Below are 26,206 nucleotides of genomic sequence, written 5' to 3'. Positions count from 1 at the left end.
CACACACACACACACACACACACACACACACACACACACACACACACACACAGAGTTTGATTTGACTGTATGATTGGTACTGAATGTGTTTCTTGTAATCGACATAGTAATAGACTCCATTTCTTATTTCATTCTTTAACTCATTTTGGATTAATAGATAATTATCTATAGGGGTTCTTACTGGGACAATGCTTTAATGGCCTCCATCTTGGGTATATTATATATCTTCAAGAGTAAAAAGAGGAACTTGGAGAAAACAGAAGTGATGGATAAATATGGTGGACCCCATGAAGAAAATTCTTTACTCCAAGTTTCAAGAAAGTTTAAAATTTTCCATGAATATCTCAGCAAAGCTTTCTGGAGATTTTAATGGCAGTTCTGAATCTGGCACCAGCATTTTCTTTAGACTTTGCTTATGTTTAGTGTTGAGTGTAATGCTTGGAGGACTAAGCTTTGGAGTAATACAGTCTACTGTAGGCGACCTAGTATGATACCAATAGATAGAAATCTAGAAATAGGCCCATATTGTAAAAGAGATAAATTGAAAGAGCTACCTTTTTTTTTTTCTCTTAGAACATATATAATTTATGTGAAGTCTGGAAGAATACATTCAAGATCCCAAACAGCCAGAGAATAAGGTAGGGGTGGGAGTGGGAATGGTGGAGGAAACCCACCATGAAATTCTTTTAAGTCTCAATGTAGTTTGAATTTTTTTTTTAATTTTTGAAGAAAAATGATTGTCAAAGAATTGTGAAATTTTGATTTCTTTTTTTTTTTTTTTAAGAGGAAAAAAGTCCCCATCCAGACCTAATGCCTGAAATAGTTTCTTGGGGAAATAATCTGTGGGTATACACTTGGACCACTGGGGGGTGGTAAAAGCCTATCATTTGATTGAATCTAAAATCACATAGTTGATGTACTATTGTGGTATTTATGGTAGAACAGTCTGCTTAGTTTCCCTAATTTCTTAACAGTCAGAATTCTTTTTTTCTGCCTTTCTATTCTAGCAGGTGATAGGTATAGGTTTTTTTCTCTCTCTAGAACTCTTAATATGAATTAAAACTTTAGATTGCTGTTCTGAACAGAGGGGCCAACTCTCTCAATAGAATATTTTAAAATAACACTTGGGTCACCCCATCAGAATTGCTGTATAAAGGTTTTGTCTTACTTAGCAACTGTTTACTGTTTAGCCTTGGTAGCATTCCTTAGAAGTTGTGATTTTGATCATGATGAAGACAAAATGATGAGAAGAGTAGATTTTAAATGAATCAGTTCTGCTACAAAACAAAAGTTAGGGCTGCCGGAAAGGGAGGACTGGTTGATTCCAGATGGAATGTGGGGCCTATGACAAAAAAGCGGATTTGGACTTTGGATGAAGATAAGCCACAAATAGCTGTTCAGCCTTCAACGGTATAAGATATCTACCTTCCTAGAAGAATCCAGACACTGAATGGCTTTCAGATTCCTATCTTATTAATAATTGAAGTCTCTTCTTCTTTCACCCTTTGATTTTTAGAGCAAATTACAAAGTTTTCTATCATTTAGATTCTTTTTAAACTACCAGGTAATCCAGAATGGTGGAGTGTTGGGCAAGGCTGAACTAGGGAATGCTGAGAATATTGCAGATCATAGAGATTGGATTGATTTATTGTGTGTATGCATCAGGGGTAGAAGATCAGGGTTGGGAATTGAGTTATCTTAATGATGTTATCAAGGGCAACATTAATTTCTTGATATTTGTATCTGTTGAAACTAATGGAAAGACTATCAGGCCATTTAGTGTGTGAATCCTAGATCTGAAATTTAATTCAACAGACATTTGGTGTTTTTTGCTTTTTTACATTTTTTTTTTTACCATTTGAGAAAGAGTCTTTGTCTCTTACCCAGGCTAGAAGCTGAGTGATCATTTGTGGACTTGATTCCAATACTTATTTCCTTGGACTTTTGGACTTACTCTCTTTTTCTAACCTGGGCCAATTTGCCCTTCAAGCAACAGCCTGAAGGACAGCCTGGTTGTCCTCCAGCATTGGGGGACTCATTATATCGATGCTGGGTTTAGTCCTTCTTAATTTGAGAACTTTTGAGTTTTAAGTAATCCACCAGCCTCAGCCTCCCTGACATTAGGGATTACAACTTTGTACCACCACTTCTGGCAGTTCAACATTGAGGGGTATATTGAGCCTTAGTAGGGCTTCTGATTGGACTGAATGGAGGCTTCTGTTGAAATAGAAATTCTCCTGGCTTCTTTATCCCAGATGTGAAGACCTAGGTTCTGACTTTTTTGATCGTTGTAGCATGCAGGTTTACCTTGGTCACCTCCCATTAAGCTTTTTAGTCTTGTTAGTTGTAAGTTTTCAGTTGTTGAATTTTACCTGACCCTACCTTAACATGGTTTCTTGTACTGATCTCTCTTGTTGCTGTCAGTACAAGAAAGTAATCCCTGTGCTTTTGAATGAGAGATGGCTTGATGACTATGCTCGAATGAATCTTCTTTCCTTGTACTTTGTTTTCTGCCTATCCTTGGCTTTAGTTAATGTTTTGTCATATGTTGGTTAATGTTTGAAAGCTCTGGTTTATTAAGACATGTGATGTCAGGGTGACTGGCAATCTTTAAAATAGATATTAAAATGGCCTCTGATTTTATTTTTCCCCTAACAGTTTACTAGTTACTTTTCAATTTGGTGGAGGTTATTTTTAGAACATACACAGTAGAGTTAATCTAATTAAACTTCCCAGTTACCTGAAGCATTGAGCTCTGGAGCTCTTCCAAAAAACTGGCATGATTGGCATTAGTTGGTGTTAACATGGAAGATGTTCAAGGTGAACCTGGATATTACTAGAAATGGAATAAAAGTTTTAGGAGGGAACAGTGTATTTGGGCAAGTGTGATTTTTAGCTGGACATTAGAAACTAGGATTGTGTTGCATGGTAGTTCTGTAAGAGTTCAGAAGCACAAATACAGCATATTGGCCTGCTTCCAATTCAAGCAATTAGTTTCTCTCTGAACCCTATAGCCCTAGTTGTTAGTTGGTTTTAGGTTTCTTTTTTGTTTTGAAAGGCACTGGGGCCTAGTGGAAAGAGCACTAGAATCAAAAGCTCTGAATTCCATGCCTACTTCCACCAACTGCCAGCATATGACCTTGGCTTAACCTCTCTGGGTCAGTTTTGTCATCTCTCTAATGGGAATATAATACTTCATACTCTTCCATAAAATGGAGATGTAATGTTCCATAGTGTCTGCTGCATACTGTTGCTACAAATATCAAAGGAGATAATGGATACAAAGTGCTTTGTAAATGCTAATGCACTATGTAAATAAACATTCTATAATTTCAAGCCTGAAATTTATGTTTCTTTGTGTCTGAATTATAACTACCTATTCCAAAGATAAGGTTTGCCTTTTTATTGTCTTTCTATAGCACTACTGTTTTATCTAGGGCTTTGATCCCAAAAGGAAATTGAGGTCCTGCTGAAAGGCTCAAATTTACATCCCTGGTGGAACTTGTACTTGAAATCAGGACTTTTAATGCCCAATTCCTTGCTAATTCTGCCAAACTCTAATGCCTAAAAAGCAACACTGGAGACTACATAATCAATTCTTCCCATTTTTGGTGGTCTTGATCTTTAGATGATCCCAGACAGAAAGGTTTTGTCTTGAAATTATCCAACTATCTAGTAAGCAAATGTTAATCACTCACTGGATTCTCTCTTTGCTCTCGTCTTTCTCCCCAATTTTGCCTTCAGCAGTTAATTCTATCAATTCTTTTTATCAGGGATCTCTTCCTACGAGGACATGGACTAATTTACTTAAAGCAAGCCTAGCTTTATGACTGCTTAAACAATATTTGTCATTGGGTATGAAATTGGGCTTTTGGCACACTCCCTTGCCATCTAAGCCAGAATGACCCCAGAGGAATAGTAATGAGAACAGGGAAACAACTGAATCACAAAAATTCAGAGTTTGAAGGAACCTTAGTTGCTATCTATTCCAATGCATACCTTAGAAAGAATGCCTTCTGATTCAGCTGTTCATGCCTTTTCATAAAGACCTCCAATGAGAGGATCCTACTACCCAAGCAGGCTACTCTACTTTTGGAAAGTACAAGGGTTAGAAAGTTTTTCATTATGTTAAACCTAAGCTTGCCTCATTTTGGCTACTACACATTGCTTCTGATTCTGTCCTTTGGAGTTAGGCAGAACAAGTCTAATCTTTCCATATGACAGCCCTTGTTATACTTAAAGACAACTATGGGTTGAATTGAGGTATCAGCAGAACTTTCAGACTACCACTTGTCTTTTCTTACTCCAGGCTATTCTCTACACAGCCTCCAAAGTGATTTTCCTTCAGTACAAGTCTTACTGTGTCATTTTCTGGCTTATTAAATTCTAGTGGCTTTCTGATGCCTCTAGAAAAAATATGACTTATTCTGTTTAGTCATTTATACCCTTCCTAACCTGGCACCAACATATCTTTCTAGTCTCCTATATTATACCACTTCTTACATCCTATAGTCCAGCTAAATGGACTTTCTTGCTCTTCTCCAGGACATTCTGTCTCCTATCTCTGTGCCTTTGCACTGGTTTTCTCCTGTGCCTGAAATGTACTCTCACTTCTTAGAATCCTTTATTTCTTTTAAGACTCATTCGGGTGCTGATTCCTGCATAAAACTTTTATTCATTTCCTCCAGCAGCTAGTAGTGCATTCCCTCCTCAAACTGTCTTATATTTATTTTGTATATGTTTTGTATATACTTACAGCTGTCGGGCAGGATGGTGTAGATAGAGAAGAGGCTGGCCTTAACATCTGGTTGAGGACTTGGTTCAAATTCTACCTCTGAGCCATCCTGGCTGTGTGACCCAGAACAAGTCCCTGAACCTAGGCAACTCTTAAGACGAAATTGTACAACCTGCTTTGGTAGAGGGATTTTGCTGGGAGCTCTCTATATCAGTGAAATCACCTATCTAGTACCTCTTCTTTTCTCTCGAGATAAAATATGTGCTTGAGGGCAGAGACTGTCTCATTTTAATCTAAGGGCCTGGTACATCATTGGTGCTTATAGAATGCTTCTAGAGTGGTTGAAATGTCCTGGAGGCAGGTGGAAATATAGGTCAGGGTTAAATAGTTAATATTCATCTGTATCAGTTAAAATATTGGGAGTTAATGAAATTTCCTAGTATCAGGATACAGAAAAGAGAAGATTAATAATCTTGGGGAATGCCAGCATTAAGGTGTTAGGAAGAGGTTGAGGAGCCAATAGGGGAGAAAGAGTAGGGAGTTAGCTAGAGTACCAGAAAAGTTCTGTCTTAGGAGCCAAGAGAGATCAGAGTGTTCAGGATAGGGTGGTAAATAGTATTAAATGCTGCAGGGGGGGTCAAGAAGGACATTAGAAGAAGCCACTGGATTTGAGAGGCAGTCATAAGGGATATATATCTATTACCAATATTCTTTACCTTTGAGTGATCTGTCAATATTGAAACTACATAATTTTTCTATGTGAGCAAGGAGGACCTGAAGTTGAAGTTCAGTCCTCTCAGAGGTGCTAAGTGGGATCTGACTTTAGGGCTTCATTTGTTTCTTCTTAGAGATTGTAGTGGGTTGGTATGATAGAGAAATATAGGAACCAAGGCATAATTCTGACTTAATAGGTTGGAGATGTAGAGGAGATTTTGCTTAGGTATAAGTTGGACTTAGATGACCTTTTAGGTCACTTCCAACTCCAGGTTTATTTAATTTTTGACTAGGAAACTGATAAGGATTGTAGAATTTGAATTTAATTGCCAACTTTACTTTCAATTTGCCATGTTAGCTTAGGTAAACATCTTTCTGTTTCATAGCTCAATTTTGTCTCTTCCAAAATGGGGTATTCTCTCCCTACTTTTTTGGAATATTTTATCTGATGAAAGGAGGCGTAAAACCCAGAATATAGGGGAAAGGTGCTGCACAACATTAAACAGGGCTCTTGGGGTGGGGGCAAGGCACATGTAGTGTTAAGGACAGTTTAAAAAAATACAGGCATGGAAGGGAGGGGAAGAAATCAGAACACATTGCAAAACACTCTTCTATTCTCTATGTGTGATATTTTTCCTTCTATGCCTCTAGAAATCTGCTTTCTTTTTGCATTATTTCAATAAACAGACTTCAGGTATCCTTCAAACTCAACATTGGTCTTGTCATTGAATATATTTTCTCTCCCCAACTATAAGTAATCTTTTGGCAGCTGTCTCTTGGAGAACATTTTGGGAAGCTACTTAGAAGAATGGGGGTGGGGTTAATGGTAAGGATGGGGCTGCTTCTAGAATGATTGTGATGGGAATGAAAGGGCTGTTGAAAGATCACAGGCTACTGTGCCTGGGGACAGGGACCAGGGTCATAATCACACTTTGTTTTTCTCCAGTGCCTTTTGTCCAAGGCACTGAAAGGGCTTTTTAACAATTCTGATCTGAACATGTAGTATTCTCTGCTTTTTATGGGTCTTTTGGGAGGTGGGAGTGAGGCCCAGAGAATGAGAGGATTATGCCTAGAGTTGCAGTGATGTAAAAGAAAAAAACAAACAGGTATCTTTTACCCTTAGGTAGACCAAAGTTGGGTATTGTTTTGATAAAAATTTATTACTGCTGTCATACAGAATGAGCTAAGGAAAATGGGATTAGATGAGAGAATTTATTGAAATGTTGGCCATTATTATTCAAAAACTTACTTTTTCTTTCTTTGCTTTCTGTTTCATTACTCTAATTAGACCCCCAGAGATATGGTTATTCTTTCACACTCTGATCTCGAGCCCTGAGGTTCTAATTCCAGCTCTGATCTTCCTCTTACCTAAGTCTCCTTCACTTATCAACTAATAACTTAATGCTTGTAATGGACTAGGAACCAGCCATTTGAGTAGAATACAAAGATCCAGTTTTCTGCCTACAAGAACCTGAATTACTTCGTGTATAAAATGAATTTCCAAATCTAACTTGATTCTCACATGTGAACATGAGCATTTTACCGAGTCTTGTGGTTATGTTTGACTAGTTTTTATAACAAATGATTCTTAGAGTCAAGAGGCAAATCCAGAAGCTATTATTTTTCATTAACTTAGGTCTCTCTGTTGGCACTACCTGTCATTTGCTTTTGTCCATCATTCCAGATTCTATTTCAGTTTTCTTTTCCTTCATTTCAAAGACAAGCAGTTACTCAGTGAGCAAGACAAAGAAATGATGATTATCCCCACCAAAGATCTGTCCATTTTTCTGGGTCTGGACCAAGAAAGCCTAGGCTGTATATTTTGTCTGAGAAGCCTTGTTAAGTACGCCCCCAAAAAATTTTTTTCCCCAAATATGACAAAGATTGTTGTACCTCTTTGATTCTCTTCTATCCTCCCTAGGGTTGATTGTTGCCTAATTGTTACATTTCCTTCTCTTAAGTTCAGGCTGGCTACAACAAATACAACTCAAGATGTCTGGTAAAGGGAACAGCACAGATGGCAAAACAGACCTTGCGAATGGTAAGGTGCCAAGGAAGAAAGAAAACGTTCTTTGCTATCACTGGGGCTTTGTGGACAGTTATTGGAAGAATTTAAATTCACCCTAGAGATGTCTTAGTTCTCTTGAGTAACAGAGTGCAGATAATTTTTCCTTAAAGTGAGCTGATCTCAAGTTGTTTTGAATACAGGAAACATCTTTCAAGAACTTTATTTTCTATTTATTCTTCAGTTGTTATCTGAGTATCTCAGAAAGTGTTGAGAACATAAAAACTCTTTTAAGAGGCCAAAGGACTTATTTCTGGACTCCTAAAAAGTTATGGGAGAATATGGGAACAGGTAAACTTAGATGATGAAGTTAAACAAGTAATAGAACATCCCTTCAGTGGTGGGGAACTAGGGGATCTTTGTTGGGAGGTTGGGGGTTATTAATGACACTGGGGAATTCTTTTTCATCCCAGAACACAAACCACTCAGTGAGATAAAAGGAGGTGAAGTTACAAACCTAGGCAATGGAAACAATTTCTTTTTTCAAGGTCAATGCCACCAGTTTGTAAAGCACTGGGCACCAGGCAAAGTTGAAAACAGAACACCATAAAATTCTTATGCCTGTGGCACTGCTTAAGTCCATACCCTGTAGATGATCAGAATAGACTCTTGCTGACAAGTTTGTGGTAGCTGCCTGGGCAAGCCTAGTAGACTTGTATAGAGAAAGCTTCTTCAAATGGAGGAGACAGATTCCAGCATGTCTCACACTGTACAGTCCAAGTGTACTGGCCAAATTCCATTTCCTTTGCTTTGTGTAAAGGGGGTGAAGTATAAGCTAAAGAAGGGTGGCTATGACTGACTTTGGTTCTGCTTCTTGTTCCTTTGAGCTATTTTTCTGCTTCCATTTAACTTCTAAGAGAAGGTGGGGTGAGATCATCTCACTAGATTTAAGTAATGTGAGGCTTGAGGTTGCAGAGAAGTTTGAAGCTGTAGTACATTTATGGCAATGGATTCATGTTGAATTGTTATGATTACTGAGGGCCTCAACTAAGAGGTGCTAAGGCTCCAGTGGAATTCAGATTTGTGTCTGAATTTTCATTAATCATTAATAACAACAGGACGCAAAAGGTTCTGCCATCTTATTTGGCCTTCAATGTCTGTAAACCTGTTAGGATGTTCTTGTCCACTTCCACCATCACCCTATTTACCATTGAAAGGAACTGAATTAACTACAGAGCACACTGGTCCTTGCTAAGTAATTTTTTGTTTGTACTCTACTCACTGTTCCAAATCCTTTAAGACATTAGTAAGATGGGACCTCACATCAGGTTCAAGTTCTTGGTCCAGATTGGGAGGTTGTTCTGAAAAACTTTGCCATTCTTGGCAACTTTTGGTTGTGGTTATGTGATTCTTGGGGCAAGACCCACAACCAAGTGAAAGTAGGCTATGAACCTGTACATGAAGCTCTCTTTGTGACTTCAGGGATGAACTTAAGCCCATTCCTATTCTCATCTGTCTTTCTCTCTGTTTTCTTCCCGTCTGGGCCTTAGGTTAGAAGTTGTAGAGGTATTGATGTTTTGTATACTTTCTAAGTACTTGATTGGAATAAGTTGGGATCATGCATTGTCTATTTCCCAGAAATTTAATCTACCAACATGATCCAGTTATTTCACCATGTATAGTGAACTAAGAGAACAAGTACTAACAGAATGAAAGAATGCATACTTTTCCTCACTCATCTTTATTGCTTGCTCCTGTCTTATGTATGCCCATGTAAGTCAGATTACTTATTGGATTTTCTTTGAGTGGTAAATAGGGGGATGGTGGAAGTGGACAAGAAACGTCATAGCAGGAGATAGGGAAATATAGGAAAAAGAAGATGGTGGTGATTTCCTTAATTAGGAGTTAGTACAGCTCCCTATTCGGTAATCAGAAAACTTCAATTGAGCTGTTCTCTTCCCTTACCTAAGAGGAATGGTAAACCAGCTCTTGATGAAGAGATCTGCTTTATTATACTTAAGACTGTATGAGGTTATTTTTTATTGTCTTTGTTAGCAATGTGCCAGGTAGAGCCAATCAATACCCATGCAGTACGGCCCTGAGGAGATGTGCCAAGTATTCCTCAGGATTCTTGGTCAGCCATTTATGCACCCATCTTTGTCAGAGTGCTTATGGTGTGGGCCCATCTGTTGGCATAAGGGAGAGTGTTGGGTTCAGAATTGGCATATCTGAGTTCAGGTGTGGCTTCTGTCACTTATTCTCTTTTGAACCCTCCACTTAGTCCAAGTGGTCATGATGAAATTCACACCAACCTCACAGATTTGAAGTCTTTCTTTAAGAAGTTGCAATTCTTAAGCTCGTGGTATGAGAGTGCCAAACTAGGTTCCTGAGTCCATTGTTAGGATTTCCTGAACTGAAGCTGTGGCCCCTGTTGACTCCTTACAAGATATCTTTTGTACTCCTCCCTCTCCTACATAGGAAGCTTATCCAGCAGTCCAGAGGAAATGTCTGGGACAGAAGAGGGGAGAGAAACATCCTCAGGCATTGAGGTGGAGGCTTCAGACCTAAGCCTGAGCCTAACTGGGGATGACGGGGGTGGCCCCAACCGCACCAGCACAGAAAGCCGAGGCACAGACACAGAGAGCTCAGGTGAAGATAAGGACTCTGATAGCATGGAGGACACTGGCCACTATTCCATTAATGATGAAAACCGGGTTCATGACCGCTCAGAGGAGGAGGAAGAGGAGGAAGAAGAAGAAGAGGAAGAAGAGCAGCCTCGGCGCCGAGTTCAACGCAAACGGGCCAATCGTGAACAGGACTCATCAGATGATGAACGAGCCCTTGAGGACTGGGTGGCCTCAGAGACATCAGCTTTGCCCCGGCCCCGCTGGCAAGCCCTTCCAGCTCTGAGAGAGAGGGAGCTGGGCTCAAGTGCTCGTTTTGTGTATGAAGCTTGTGGAGCACGAGTCTTTGTGCAGCGCTTTCGCCTGCAGCATGGGCTGGAGGGCCACACTGGTTGTGTCAACACCCTGCACTTTAACCAGCGTGGCACCTGGCTGGCCAGTGGCAGCGATGACCTCAAGGTGGTGGTGTGGGATTGGGTTCGGAGGCGACCTGTATTGGATTTTGAGAGTGGCCACAAAAGCAATGTCTTCCAGGTAAATGAGGGGAACATTATGGTACCAGCATCAGAGAAGGAAATAGTATGTAATTCTCCATATCAGTTGGAAATTAAAGCTAGAGTTTTCACTTATTATCTTGGTAGGCCTTCCTAGGCCCTGCATTTGACTCTACAGTAAGATGAAATTGGTTCTAATATAGCAAAAGTTTTGAAATTTCAGGTAAAGAGTGACCTTGTGAGGAAACTCCCTTCCCTTTGTCCTGTATTTGGTAATCATGGGAGACCTCATATACAAGAGTGCTTGGAATTCATAATGAACATATTAGGTATACATAGATCCCCAGGATATTTGTCCACTATCCCCAAAATGCATGAGTGGTATTACTGTCCCCAGGCATTATCTTTCTTGCCTAACCACTCACCTACCAGGTTATTTTCTCCTTGGAAATTTATTTCAGAATCAAGAAAAGAATTTAGATTTTCCCTCTTTCCCTGCTGTATTTCTTTTTTTTTTTTAAAGCAATCGGGGTTAAGTAACTTGCCCAAGGTTACACGGCCAGTTATTTCTGGGTGTGGTGCTGAGTATCAGATTTGATCCCCCAGTCATCCTGACACTGGAGCTGGTGCTCTTTCTCACTGAGCCACCTGGCTGTCCCTAAGCAATTGGGGTTAAGTAACTTGCTCAAGGTTACACGGCCAGGTGTTTCAGAGTGGGTGCTAAGTGTCTGAGCCCGGGATTCGATCCCCAGTTCATCCTGACACTGGAGCCAGTGCTCTTACTTGCTGTGCTACCTGGCCACCCCTGCTGTATTTCTTAATTCTCTCACACCCTATTTTCTCCTTTATTCCTACCATAAACCTGTTCCTCAGTTTATTTAAGCACTTTTATCATTATGTAATAATCCAGCACTCTGGAACAGGTGACTTACTCACTTCTTATCTTTAAGGGAAGCCCCACCTCTTCCATTTTCCTTTGTCTTTATCCTTCTAAACTGTAAAAAGAAGTAATTTTGTGATAGCCAGCAATATGAGGAGGAGAGCTTAGCTCTCAGTTGGTAGGTAGATATAGTTCATTCATCTACTGCATAAAAAGAGCCTGCTAGGGCCATTGTCATGACTTGCCCCACCCTAATAAGTTGATTTCCTTTTTGTTCCTTTTCCTATCCTACATGATCTAGGCCAAGTTCCTTCCCAACAGTGGTGATTCAACTCTTGCCATGTGTGCCCGTGATGGGCAGGTGCGGGTAGCAGAGCTGTCTGCCACACAGTGCTGCAAGAACACCAAGCGTGTTGCCCAGCACAAGGGAGCCTCCCATAAGGTAACCTTCTAGCCCTCCACAGTCTTGCCTTAATGATAATTTCATCCTTAAGAAGTTGGAGGAAAAAATAAGGAGAAATTCTGTTTTAAAGCTGATCCTTCCCAACAAGAAAGAACTAGGTGCTGTTATAGAAAATGATGGATACTTTGGGGGGAAGTGACCATTAGTATTTGAGCTTGTGATAGGAAGAGAAGAAAGCTAAAAGTATTCTTGTGTTCATTTTAGATTTTTGGTGAGCAAATTCAGAGGAAAGAAAGGCAGGATTCCATGAACTAAAATTCCATAGTCAGCCCAGGAGGGATGAGAAGCTCTCAAGAATAAAATTCTAGAGACAAAAAGAGAATTCTCAGGAGGAGAAAAATGGGTAGTTGTTTAAAGATACTGCTATGGATACAAAAGGAATTCGCTAGCCAATTTATATTTTTGGAAGCCATTTGCAGAGGATGGAAACCAGGATAGATGAAAGATTGAAAGATAAGTACAAAAGGATTGCTGATCATGTGAAAGTACAGTTGAAAGGGCTAAATGCTTTCCTGGTGAGGAAAAGAAAGGATAGCCAAAAGAGGTTAAAAAACTTTATTAGGGGAAGATAAAGGAGGATTAAAGAAAGGAATAAAGGAATGGAAACAAGGATAAATTGTCTTGATTTTAAAAAATGGAAGAGAATAGCATATTTAAGCTATGCTGTAGTGAACTTGACTTTGATTCCTGGCACAATTCTAAATATGTGTTATTACACTTTAATAATATAGAAAGATAGTGAACCTCTAGGGAAAAAAATAAAAGATGATCACAGAGAGCCAGCATGGCTTCATTAAGACTGGGTCATCCCAAAATAGCATCTCATTTCCTTTTTACATAAGCCTGTTATATTGGGGCAATACTATAAATGTAATTTGCCTAGATTTTAGTAAAACATTTAACAAAGTCTTATGCATGTTTTAGAAAAGGTGGAGAGAGTGAGTTAGATGATAGTTTAATTCAGTTGATTCAAGATTGGTTGAATGTGTCATACCCAAGGGAAGTCATTAATGGTTCTATGTCACTTTGGAAAGAGGTGTTCAGTAGAGTGCTATAGGAAACTGTGACTCTATACTGTCTAACATTTTTATCAAAGACTTGGCTAAAGGCATAGATGGTATATTTTTCAGGACACAAAGCTGAGGGATAGCAAGCACAAGACTTTGAAGGGGGACAGCTAGGTGGCGCAGTGAGTAAAAGCACCGGCTCCAGTTTGGTTCCAGCCTCAGACACTTAACATCCACACAAAAAAACTAGCTGTGTAACCTTGGGCAAGTTACTTAACCCCAATTGCCCTCCAAAAGGCAAAAAAAAAAAAATATTTCGAAGGGCTAGAATATTGGGCTTATTCAAATAAGATTAAATAGCATTGGGGTAAATTATAATCTTAAACTTAAGTTAAAAAAATTGACTTCAGAAGAATAAGATTAGGGAATAATGGCTAGATAACATTTATCTGAAAAAGACTGAGCTTCCAGTATGAGTAAACAGCAGGAAGTGGCAACCAAAAAAGCTATTGTACTCTTAGGTTACTTTAAGAGAGGTATAGTTTCTAGCGATTAGTGTCCCTCCCTACTCTTTCCTGATCAGATACCAGTTAGGTTCTTAGCTGTTTTGGTGTCATGGACATCTTTGGCAGTTGGTGAAACTGATGGATTCCTCAGAATAATGTTTTTAAATCCATAAAATAAGATACATAAGATTATAGCAGAAACCAATTATATTAAAATAGCTATTATAATAGCTTTTACAAGCCAGAACAAAAAACCAAGGTTTACAGACCCTCACCTTAAGAATCCCTTATCCTGGGGCAGCTAGGTGGTACAGTGAATAGAACACTGGCCCTGGAGTCAGAAGGACCCGAGTTCAAATTCGACCTCAGACAGTTAACACAAAAACTAGCTGTGTGACCTTGGGCAAGTCACTTAACCCCAGTTGCCCTGTAAAAAGCAAAAAAAAAAAAATCCCTGATACCAGAGTATTGTGTTTGGATCTGAGTGTTCAGAGGAAGGGCATCCAAGATAATAAAGGAACACTTGTGGATTGCTTGAAAGAGGTGGGAAAGTTTAACCTTGAGAAGAGAAGCCTTAGAGGTATGTGATAATTATTTTCAGGTATGTGATAATTATTTTCAAGTATATGAAGGGCTGTCACATAGATGGAAGACTTAGACTCTTTCTTGGCCTTAGAGGGTAAAACTAAAAGTAGTGGGTAGAAATTGCAGAGGCACATTTAGACTTGTAAAGAAAAACTTCCTAACATTTAGAACTTTCCCAGAGTGGATGGGCTACACCATGGAAAATAATCAGGTCTCCCAACAAAGACTGGAAGATCCCTTTTCAGGTATGATGTACAGGGATTTCTTTTAAAATCTGAGTAGGACTACATGAAGATCCCTTCCAACTTGGAAATTCTTTGACCCTCCCTTGACTCTCAGTAACTCAGTTAAGTCCCTTTCCCATCTCTATTCCCCCTTTTCCTTACAAAGCAAAACTGAGTACCTCCTTATTCTCCATCAGCCCTAAGTTTTGTGAGGTAAGAGGAGAGAATGAGGGAATGACCGTTATTTTCATGGAAAGAAAAGATCTTCAAGAGCAGAGTTGTGTCTGTGTATCATATGAATGATTTTGTTTGGCCCCCATGCTTAACTGTATCTAAGGGGTCTCCCACACTTTCCATTCTCCTCAGTTATTCAGAATATCTCAATAGCACTGTGGTTTAAGTAGCTGACTGATCACATGTGAGAGTTCCACTTCTGTTCACAGCTTACAAATAGCACTATGTTTTCAGGAGCCATATTTAGAGCAAGGAATGCAGATCAGGCAGTCATGGCAAGATCGTGTTAATGGCTACAGCCATCACACCCCAGGATGAGCACAATGATCTTTTCAGCCATCGAAATTAGGAACTTTGCCATCTTTCTCACCAAAATTCTAAGTAGATGGTTATAGATCCAGACATCTTTTTAGGGGTTACTCCTATAACATCTGGCTATGATAAATTCGAAAATAGGAGAAATGCCTATTATCTGTCCTGATTCCTGACTGCCTGAGCTTTGTAAGATGAAGAGAGTAAATCTTAGCCTATCTTCCCTCTCTTTCTGCACCCCTACCCTTGCTCCTTTTGAGTTGTTGAACTGAGTGCATTTGAGAAAGGGTCATGGGGGCCATTGTTTTTTTTTTTTTTAAAGCAATCAGGGTTAAGTAACTTGCTCAAGGTTACATGGCCAGTTATTTCTGGGTGTGGTGCTAAGTGTTGGAGCCGGATTTGATCCCCAGGTCATCCCAACGCTGGAGCCAGTGCTCTTACTCACTGAGCCACCTGGGTGCCCCTAAGCAATTGGGGTTAAGTAACTTGCTCAAGGTTACACGGCCAGGTGTTTCTGGGTGGATGCTAAGTGTGTGAACCCAGATTTGATACCCAGTTTGTCCTGACACTGGAGCCTGTGCTCTTACTCTCTGTGCTACCTGGAGCCCCAATGGGGGCCATTGTTGATTTCCTTAATTCTCTCACCATTCATGTTTCTATATTCCATTACATCAAGTAGGCCACCTATCTCTCTGTATACAATCAACCAACCATCTGTCACAATGCAAGGGAAAACCCACTTAAATTATCTCTTTAGCAAGTAGACATTTCTTGTTTTGTGACATTTTGTGCTGTTCATTCTAGCCTAGAGATAGGGTAATACACTGCATGAACTTCTGACTATGATCTTTATATACACATCATCCTTCTTTTGCCTTTCATAGTTGGCCCTGGAGCCAGACTCCCCTTGTACTTTCCTATCTGCTGGTGAAGATGCCGTTGTCTTCACCATTGACCTCCGACAAGACCGACCAGCATCGTAAGTATCCCTGGCCTTTCTCTTTGCCTGAGAACAATGGTGCTTTCCAGAGTTCTCTGTTGAGCCTGAATTTGCATTCAATCAGTACTAGATGTCAACAATAGGTGGCATTCTTCTCTGCTGATTATGCAGTCTGTAGTTTCTCCTTTTAATTTTTTCTTTTTTATTATGTTCTCCTTAATCCCCTACTTGTTTTGTTGTTGTTTTTCTTCTTCTTAGCCAGAGATAAGGAGTTTTGAAACATCTTTTAGTCTACTTTGTTTATAGTGAGGGAGAAGGAGGAGGTTGTTCCTCCTGAGATTGCCCTATCTATGGATTTCAATTCCTTTGTCCTCTTCTTGGGTGCCAGCCACTTTATCTACCAGAAGTAGGAGACCTGCTTTGTTGGGTAAGCCCTACTCTCTGAGAGTTTACAAAAATGTAAAGAAAGGATAAACAATAGTTCAGTAGTTAACTTGAAACAAATATAGTATAATAGAAAAAACACAGCTCATTTTAAAATATAAATTTGGATTTCAATCAATTCATATCCTAACATGTTTGCCTTTAGTAAAGGACTGATATGTGTTTATCTTTTAAAAGGAGTATTAATTTTGTTTCAATATGAACATTATCAAGGAATTCTATTGTATGTATACTGTACATTAAAATAATGAGATCAGAAGATAAGAGGATGTTTCTAGGGTATAAGTAACATAGTGCTGTGGGGAACATTCACCTACCTTTCGGTCTGAGAATTGAAGCAGGTGGTATTTCAAGATCAGAGCTGCCTAAATGATAAAAGGGAAGCAAATGTATTGGGCTCTTTAATGGGGGAAGTTCATTTTAGAGATTTGGTATACCTTGGTAGAGGGCTGAAGATAGATTGACCTGATGAAGGGACTTTAACAGTTTGCCACAGGGGAAAAGAAGGGTAAGAATATAGAAAATAGTGTGAACTTCATTAAGCTCTGATGGAAAGCTTTAAAATTGGGTAAGGGTCTTAGTTTTGATCCATAGGATAGCAGGAAATCACTATAGGGCCACAATAAATGGTAGAGACTGTGAGAGAAATCTTTAGAGAAAATGGTTTTGAAGATTATAGAATGAAATGCTTAAGGCAGAAAACCTAGTAAAGAGATCACCCAGGACAGATATTAAATCTAGTGGCAGAAGGGATAGAGATTAAAGGATGACTAATTAAAGGAAATATTATAAAACAAGAGCAAGATTTGGAAGTAGGCTGTATATGAGGTATGAAATGTAATGATGTATTAGAGCTTGGATTTAGAGAAATTTTTAGGGTGAGATTAATTTTGTAAATGAGAATTTTATAAATGAGAAGACTGAAGCGTAGAAAATGAGTTAGCAAGTGTTAGTGTTCCAGGCACTCTGCTAAGCAACAAGGATAAAAAAGAAAGGTGAAAAACAGAGTCCCCCTGAAGGAACTTCACAATCTAATGGGGGAAGATGATATGCAAACAGCTTTGTACAAACTATATATGTGTATACACACACACACACACACACACACAAGATAAATGAGAAATAATCAAGAGAGGGAACATAGCATTTTAGCTGACACTTGAAGGAAGCTAGCAAGGTCAGGAGATAGGGATGAGAAAAGAGGGAATTCCAGGCATGGGGGACAGACAGCAAAAATGCTTAGTCAGGCGATGGTGTGTCTTGTTTGAAGAACAGCCCAAGACTTGCCCCTTGTCACCTAGCTAGGGTAAGAACTGAAGTCTTCTGATTCCCATTTCCAGTATTTTTTCCCCTTCTACACTATCCTTTGATATCTAGAATGCTTTTGCTATTCTGTGGGGTAATCAAACCCTACTGTATTGTATTCATAGGTTGGGAATACTCCTTATACTAAAGAGGACTGTTCTGATGTTCTTTGTTGTTTGAGGGGTTGAAAAAGTAGATTTTGTCTACTGTTACGGAAAAGCTGGATATGAAGAAGAGGGAAGGTGAACAGCTTTATTTTGACCTTGTTTAGTTAGGTTGGTAATATGTTATCTGCTTAGGTTAAAGATAGTATTATGCGGGTTTGGCACAAGGGGAAAAGTCAAAGGAATTTATTTGCTTATGGAAGATGCTTGAATCCCTGGTAGTCAGTGTGATTATCAAGAACTCTGTAATAAAGAGATAAAGTGGTTAGGCTGTTTTCTATGAGAGGAGGGATTCCTATAGCTAAGGGAGTGTAGTTTGGTATGGATTGCCCATAAAAGAACCTTGGTGAGTTTTTGCCCTGTCTGCTGGACCATATTCTCAACTTAGTCATTTTAAAATAATCATACTGAATTTATTGCCTCTTACGCTTATGGATCATCCCACTTGCTCCCATGTAATAATAATGTTAACATATTTATGTAATGCTTTTAAGTTTATGAAGAATGTTGCAGACACACTTAGGTATTTAAATGTTTTCTTCATTTGTGCCTCACACCCCTTACTACACACATTGCTATCCCCACTTTATAGATAAGAAAACTGAGGCTCAGAAAGATTATGACTTGTCTATGATCATATTAATAGTAAGTAGGATTCTTCCTGACTCCCAGATCCACTTTGCTTCTCTCTGATGCTTAGATTAATAATTTTTAAAGTAGCTTCAGAGAACTCAAAGCACTTAGTATATATACTTAGTGTGCTTTTCTTCATATTGACCTTCAGGAGAAGGAAGTGTTCTATTGGAGTGGTGAAAAAATAAGCATAGAAAGTGTGACTTGTTCGTGATCATTCAGTAGTAGATAGAGCACAGATAGAGCTCCTATCTATCCATATTATTCATTTTGCCATCACTGAATACCATGGGAGAGTAGGCAACCTTTTTTGTGCATTTCAGTCATTCTAGGTAGCCTGATCCATATTAACTGACAAAGAAGGAATTTTCTCACTAAGAAAAAATAGCAATATTTGCCTATGAGTTCCAAACTAGTCAGGGGTACCATTCTGTACAATGATATCTCTTTCTAACTTACTTAAGAGAAAAAGATATAAAGGCTTTGAAATAAAATCTCCTGAGTTGTCTTAGAAAAGTTCCAGACTAGGTGCCTCTGACCATCCAGAGTGGATACTTAAAATCGCTTATTGGCAAAGAAACTGGTTGTCAAGGTTGTATTATATCTTTCTGTTTCCATGGCACCAGAAATGAGTAAAGTTTAGGATGAAAAACAAAAAACAAAGCCCTTCATCCTCCTTTGCAGTTATTTGATTTTTCTGCCTTGCCTTTACACTTTGACATTCTCCAGCAGGTTAGTAATATCACCTTTTTGACTGGTTGTAGAGCTCTAAGTTCTGGAGTTCAAATACCAGTGATGTAGATGCTTTCCAGCCTCCTCAAGTCTTTGTTTAAGTTAGAACAAATTATGGAAACTTAGCCCTCCAGTGTCTTGAATCTATTAGGTAACACTATATCTGGGCATTTTTTTTAGTCCAAGTTTTGAACCTCTACACTGTTTTACAATGAGAATATTTCACCAATGCAGGACAATCTATGTTGAATAAAACATTTGGGTGACCACTAAGCCTCCATTTTTGCTTTTATCAGAATTGTTTAAAATCATGATACTGTTGTGTACTCACTGTCTGAGCACTGATTCAAGGTGATTGCCTGAGTGAGGAGGAATTGAACCTGACAAGTAGTGCTAAAAAAAGATTGATATGTTCAATATATGTGCAGTCTCATTAAGCTGCTAAAGCCGTTGAACCTGTAACTTATCCACATAGTCCTCAGGCTTCATGTTATCCTTTTGTGATTGATTTTCCCCTGCCCTTTATGTTCACTTTAATCTTATTGCACCTATATAAAATATTGTGGGAAGAAGGACATGCTACATCATTGGCCAGCCCTAAAATTTCATGGCCAGGATGACAGGGAGGTTGGCCCCATGCTTTCATACCCCCTAAGGAGACAGCCTTTCCAGTAGTATAGTCAGAATAATGTCCAGGACTGGTTTGTCAGCTTTGCAATCCACAAACAAACCACAATTTTGATTCCAAGGGATGGTTAAGGATGCTGTTTTCCCTTCAATTACTTCCTCGTGCTAGGAAACAATGTTAGGGCATGTTATTTTTTTGATACTCATTTATAAGTCTGGTTTAAAGTGACATTTGTCTGAAAACCATAATTGAAGTGACTAGAAGATTTGTTTCAGCCCTCTGTCTGTAATTTTTCCTCTCTAAGGGATTTTGTAGGTAAAGGCCTAGGAGATCTTAGATGAGAGGGCTATTATCTGTGTAATCACAAATTAATGTTGTTTTGAAATGATGTCATGTTGATTTAGTCCTTTGGTCTCTGTGCAAAAAGGTCATGGAAAGGTAGCAGGTGTCTTCAGAATGTGCTGGCTCAAAAAACACTCCAGAAAATGGTTTAGTTGCACATTACTAAAGAGAACTCAAGAGATTTTTTAAATTTCTGAAATAACACATGGTAAATGTATGTGTTTTTTTAACTTTGGAACAAGAAAAGCTGTTTTCTCTCTTTCCAAATGAGAATCTGTTTGGTTTCTTGTCAGCCTTGTCTGCGCCTCTCTCCCTGCTCTCACTTGCCGTGACCATCTGGACCCTTTGGGGAATGTAACTGTGTATGCTCTTCTACTCTTAAAGGAAACTGGTGGTGACGAAGGAGAAGGAGAAGAAAGTTGGGCTATACACAATCTACGTGAACCCCGCCAACACTCACCAATTTGCAGTGGGTGGGCGAGATCAATTTGTGAGGTGAGTCTCTAGTTCTGGGAAGCCTTAATGAGGGTAGTAGCATAACCAAAGGGGCCAAGAGCCAAGTGCTGTTATGCACAGGCATAAGATGGCCTAGGAATTGCTTAATATTACTTTTAATTCCTGAAATACTCTGTCTTTCAAAGAGCTTGAAGTGTTTTCAGAAGTATTTTCTTTTATTTCTGTGAGGAAAGGAGTGGCTATAGATAATATTTTGATCTATAATATGGGAATAATCAAAATTTAGAGAGATTTAGTGACTTGACCAAGGTTCTACAACTGAGACTTAATGCCCAGGTCTGTGGGCTTCCAGGCAAAGGCTCTATCAGTATATTCTTCCAGCTGCTTTATATAAATGAATAAAGATTTTTAATTGGGAACTTTAAAATTTTAATCCTAGATTAAAAAACAAGCTGGCTTGATGGCACTCAGTGAACTCAGGATTCCTGACTCCTACAGAATTGAATAAATAGTTTTTTCTTTCTCCATCTCCACTGGTCACATTTTTATTATCGTAAGCCTCTGTGACTAGTCAGCTGAGTTGGAATACCAACTAAGAAGCAGGTGAGGCCAAGATAAAGGATTCAGTTTCCTAATGTCCACTTAGCTGCTTCTTGATCCACAGTGAAAAGCTATACTTTAACTCTTTATGTGCTTTTCTGTAGATTTATATATTTACACACACACACACACACACACACACACACACACACACGTTTGCTTAATGGGGACCAAGAACCAGGTAATAGATTGGTAAAAATCCAACCCCACTACTATCAGCCTCAAAGCTCATTTCCCTAATTCTAATGATAGGTTTAATAGCATTATCTTTTTTAAAAACTTTTAAGTTTTAAAACAAAATATGAAGCATTAATTTTTTCTCCATGCTACCTGTCCTTCCCCAAATGGAAAAAGAAAAAAAAAACAAAAGCCTTGCAACAAATATGCTTAGTTAAGCAAAACAAATTCCTGTATTGGCTGTTTCCAAAAATATGTGTCTCCTTCTGCGTTCTCATTTCCTTGCTAAAAGAGAACATTACTGTAATTATATCCTAAAATTAATTTTATTGTAAAAAATCATTGGGATATAATAACATTTTGCACTAGGAATGTGTAGATCTGTGTTCTAATTCTAACGCTGCCACTTAGCTTTATGATTTAAAGCAAATTACTGTTTTTGAGCTTCAGTCTTATAAAATCATACTTAGAAAGGGGAAAGACCTTGAGATGTTTGGTATTATTATTTCCTTATTATTATTATAAAAGAGGAAATTGATGCCCAGAGAAACTGTGTGTGACTTGCCTCATACAGGTATTGACAGCAACAGAGTTCAAACATGGGCCCTAGTCCTTCAAAGTTAGTGCTTTTTTCACTGTATCATGTACAAGTGGGATAGTCTCGAGATGTACAGGTGGGATAAGCTAGAGGATGTATTTCACAAGATTATGATGAGGAAGTATCAAGTATATTATTAGAGTTACATAAAGTATTATATGAAAGAGTTACCCTTGCCCCAGAGACCTGACCTTAACAGCATATCACCCTTTCTGCCTCAGGGAACCTAAGTGTATTTACTCTGAGTTTCTCTTTTTTCCACAAAAAAATCCTTTCTTACTACATATCTTCCTTACTGCTCCCTCAGTTTATCTGTCCTTAGGCACACAACAGAATGTAGAGATTTTGTTAAGATTTCTGAGGCCACTTTACTCAACCAGGCCATTAGTCCCATACATTGATCTTACTGAAAATCCAGAATTGTAATTTCCTGCACAGAGTTCTAGATTCTCTTTGATAACCTTCATCTCTGAAAAATTTGCCTATCAGAGGAGAGCTCTGTAAGGGAGGGCAGAGTCAGTTAAATTGGAAACTGTAGTTAGAATTCCCTTGTTCTGAAGCCAATCCTTCCCTCTGTTCCCTCTGGGACAAAATGAAGCTACAGATTGGTCCTATGGTTTAACACAGAAGAAACAGCACTTAGGCTTACTGTTTCCTATCCACCTCAACACCTACCATTACTTTGTAGTTTACAGTTCTCAGCAAGTAATGGGTTGTTTGCTAAGCAGGAAGATCTGGAGGTGTTGAGACATTGTAAACCTCCTGGGAGAAGATAGGCCTTCAGTGTACCAGCTTTCCTCTAGAGTTTTATTGTTGACTACTCTGAACTTCCCTGACATCTTTTTGATTCAGTCAGCTGAATAGTTAGGGCTTTCCTTGTTATAATTGTTACGTAAAAGGGACTAGAAGGCCTAATTTCAGGTGCAAAAATGAAAACATTTGTAGTTTTGCAGACAAATATTTCACGTAAAAAAACCCAACTCAGTGGTTTTCTTTTGTGGCCCAAAGAACTTCCTGTCAGAGACCACAGTGGAAACAGCTGACTGCTTACATGGGTGCCTAGTTTCTAAATCCTGAGATCTAATTTGGGACTTGGGAGGAGGGTGTGGAGGAAAAAGTGTGCACTTAAATCAACAACGGAGATCACTTGGTGCTGATAGTCATTACTGACTTGGATACTGTGATAGATCTGTGTTCTTATCCATGTGGATAATTTCTCTAACCATAAAAAAACTCATTTCATCTATAATACAGTTCTTCATCTAATTCTACCTGTAAATTCTGCACAATGGATCTCCAGCATAATGGGGGGCTCTCCTCTAAAACATTCAATGGATAGTACAGGGCACGAGAACTGTCCTTTGGTCCCCTTGTTCTTTCTGCAAGATTGGTCCTTTTCCTTTTCTGGCCATATATCTTTCTGAAGAGATCTTGAATGCTTTACATTTCTAAATTGGGCACATGTTGTAACCTGAATACCTTTACTACCTTTTGTATAGTCTACAATAATTTAAATCTTTGGAGATTGATATTCCAGTTATTAAAAATATTGTAATTTCTTAGCCTTCTTTTTAACCTCTTTTCCAGTTCTTGGTCCTGTTCATTGTGCATGAGGCCTTTGTCCGATTTTATGTTATCCATAAGTATGTTAAATCACATCTGTATCATAATTCAGACAGACATTCTTCTTCTACTTGGTTTTTCATATGTGAATAAGTAAGCCAAACTCTTGAGATTTTTGAGTCTCATTTAGGAGCTGTCCAATGTTCTAGGACCAATTCAGTCAAAATGGTGTCATCCGCAATCAGGAGTACCTGAGGAACTTGCCTGTCTATAAAAGAAATACCTTCATGAATTTGAACTCTCTATTACATATCTTCACTAACAGTGGTAAACACGTTTACTGGGAATAAGACATCTGTCATATTTTACTTGATTTTTTTTTTACTTTTTAAAAATACATTTTTATTCATCTTTTGTTTTTTATGTTACCCATATCTCTTCCCCCTTTATTTCTCCCTTCCCTCCCAAAAACCATCCCTTATAATAAAGATTTTTTATAAGAAAAAGAGGAAGAGAAAAATTAGCAAAACCAATTTGTTGGGAAAAAAATCTGATTTGCTAGTACTATGAAATGAAATTCTCTTAGATCTTTTAAGAAATCTTATGCTTTTTGGCATATGCTTGAGAAAAACCTGTTGGAGGGGATCTTTATGGCAACATTTTTCTCTTTGGAATAAAATGCTTTTTTATAAATAGCAACAAACAGTAAGCTCCATAAGGTATTTTATTATTTGCACCTTTAAGGTAGCATCATATAAATTTGATTTAATTTAAAGGCTCTTCCCAAATTCTTTGTCAGATTTATCTGTGTCATGCCCCTTCAACAGATACTGGTGGGTAAGTCACAACTGTTTTCAAGGTGGTGTTTTCTTTTTCCAAAAAGCTTAAAACACTTTATAAATACTTGCTCTCCTCTTCTTCCTCATTGTTTTTAATTTCCTCTGAACACGTGATAAAACTAATTCCTTTATTTGCTTCTTCTAGGAGAAATCTATATGCCATTTTTCCATTTAGCTTCAATTTCCCTTTTTTTCCCTCTGAAAGGGATATACTTTATTCAAAATAAACAGGATACCTAAAAGGCAAGTTAGGGGTGGAGGGTAGCATTGTATTTTTAAAAATAAATTCTTTTTAATAGCAAAGATCTGCTCTCTCTCCTATCCCACTTCAATTGAGAAAGAAAAACAAAATGCCTGTTACAGAATCTCTGTTCTCCCTCTGCACCACCTCAAATGTCTCATTCTACCTTCTGAGTCCTTTACCTCTTTATCAGAAATTAAGTAGCATGTTTCATCATGAGACATCTGGAATCATGGTCAGTCATTACAAAGATCAGAGTTTCTAATTTCAAGGTTGTTTACTTTACAATATTATTGTCATATCAGTTGTTCTCTTGATTCTACTCACTTCACTCTGTACTAATTCCTTATAAGTTTTTCCGGATTTCTCTGACAACTGCTTTCATCATTTGTTATAGCATAATAGTATGCTATCTCATTTATATGATTAAGTTGTTTATCCATTCCCCAGTTGATGAACCCAATTTTTTGCTAACATAAAAAGAACTCTATATATTTTTGTACATCCTTAGTTAGAATTTGTTTTGCTTACAACTGATCCCTCCATTAAGCAGCACTCCCTTTTTCCTTGTTGAGTGAAATACATTTCTCTACCCAGCTATTCTCCCTGACCAATTTAGATGAGAATGAGGTTCAAGGGTCAGTAACTTTCTTCTGCCTCTTCCTTCTTGCTTGTATAGTTTTCTTCTTGAGTGCCCCATTTATGTGAGATAATTTTCCCTAACCCTCCCCTGGCCCTATCATTGTATTCCTTTTTTCTTCCATTTCCAGAGGCATCTAGGTAACTCAGTGGATTCATATCTAGCCTTAGATACTTTGTAGCTGTATGAACCCGAGTCAGTCACAACCTCCATCTTACTCAGTTTCTCATTTATAAACGGGGTTAAGTTGTGGTGAATCCCAGAGTTGTTGTGAGGATCAAATGAAATAATATTTGCAAAGCACTTAGCACAGCACCTGGCACATAGTACTGACTTAATAAATCCTCCCATCCTTTCCTCCCAAGATTATCAGGAAATAAAGAACCACCCCCAGACCTTCTAATTAGACTCCTTCAATGACTCCTGATGATGATAGGGTTTAGAGGGATCATGTTATCACTCTATATTAGAATATAAGCAGTTTATCTTTGCTTAGTCTCTTATGATTATTCATGTTTATCTTTTTATGTTTTTCTTGACTCCCATGTTTATACTTCAGAGTTCCTAAATAGGTTTGCTTATTTCATTAGTAATGCTTGAAGTCCTCTATTTTATTAGAGATCCATTTTTTTCCCTCTGTAGGATTATACTCAGTTTTGCTGAGTAAGCTATTCTTGGTTGTAAGTTTATATCTTTTGTCTTCTGGAATATTGCATTCCAAGTTCTTCCTTCCTAATATAGTTGGTAGTTGATAAATCTTGTGTTATCTTGACCATGACTCCTTAATGTTTGAACTCTTTCTGGCTACTTGGAATATTTTTTTTCTTTGACCTGAAAACTCTGAATTTTGACTATAATATTCCTGGGAGTTTCTATTTTGGAAGTTCTTTCAAAAGGTAACTGGTAGATTTCTTTCTATTTCCTTTGGTACTGCACAATTTTCTTGGCAAAAACATCTAGATTTAAAAAAAAATTATTTCCTTTTCTTTTAATTAATTAATTAATTTTTAGTTTTCAACATTCATTTCCACAAGATTTTGAGTTACAATTTTTCCTCCCCATCTTTCCCCTCCCCCCCAAAACAGCAAGCCTACTGAATACCCCTTCCTCCAATCTGTTCT

At 38.3% G+C, this 26,206-nt stretch overlaps 1 protein-coding gene across 11 annotated transcripts in view; it reads left to right on the top strand.

The window, feature by feature from the left end:
* Window positions 1–26,206, top strand: part of DCAF8 (DDB1 and CUL4 associated factor 8) — a 53,012-nt gene that overhangs the window by 7,479 nt on the left and 19,327 nt on the right. For 3 of the 11 annotated variants that reach the window (XM_069062888.1, XM_069062880.1, XM_069062881.1), the window contains exons 3-8: window positions 574–638; window positions 7,411–7,490; window positions 9,933–10,612; window positions 11,754–11,894; window positions 15,668–15,762; window positions 20,356–20,466. In XM_069062888.1, coding sequence (XP_068918989.1) covers window positions 7,442–7,490; window positions 9,933–10,612; window positions 11,754–11,894; window positions 15,668–15,762; window positions 20,356–20,466 — 1,076 coding nt within the window. In that variant the 5' untranslated portion in view covers window positions 574–638; window positions 7,411–7,441. The remainder of the gene's footprint in view (window positions 1–573; window positions 639–7,410; window positions 7,491–9,932; window positions 10,613–11,753; window positions 11,895–15,667; window positions 15,763–20,355; window positions 20,467–26,206) is intronic. The other 8 variants (XM_069062890.1, XM_069062883.1, XM_069062886.1 and 5 more) reach the window with 4 other exon arrangements.

Source organism: Petaurus breviceps, unplaced genomic scaffold (genome assembly GCF_028583685.1).
Source record: "Petaurus breviceps papuanus isolate PSGF00001 unplaced genomic scaffold, PetGlider_PUasm1.0 90510, whole genome shotgun sequence".
NCBI classification, from domain to species: Eukaryota; Metazoa; Chordata; class Mammalia; order Diprotodontia; family Petauridae; genus Petaurus; species Petaurus breviceps.
This window is presented reverse-complemented; position numbering and strand designations above follow the sequence as displayed.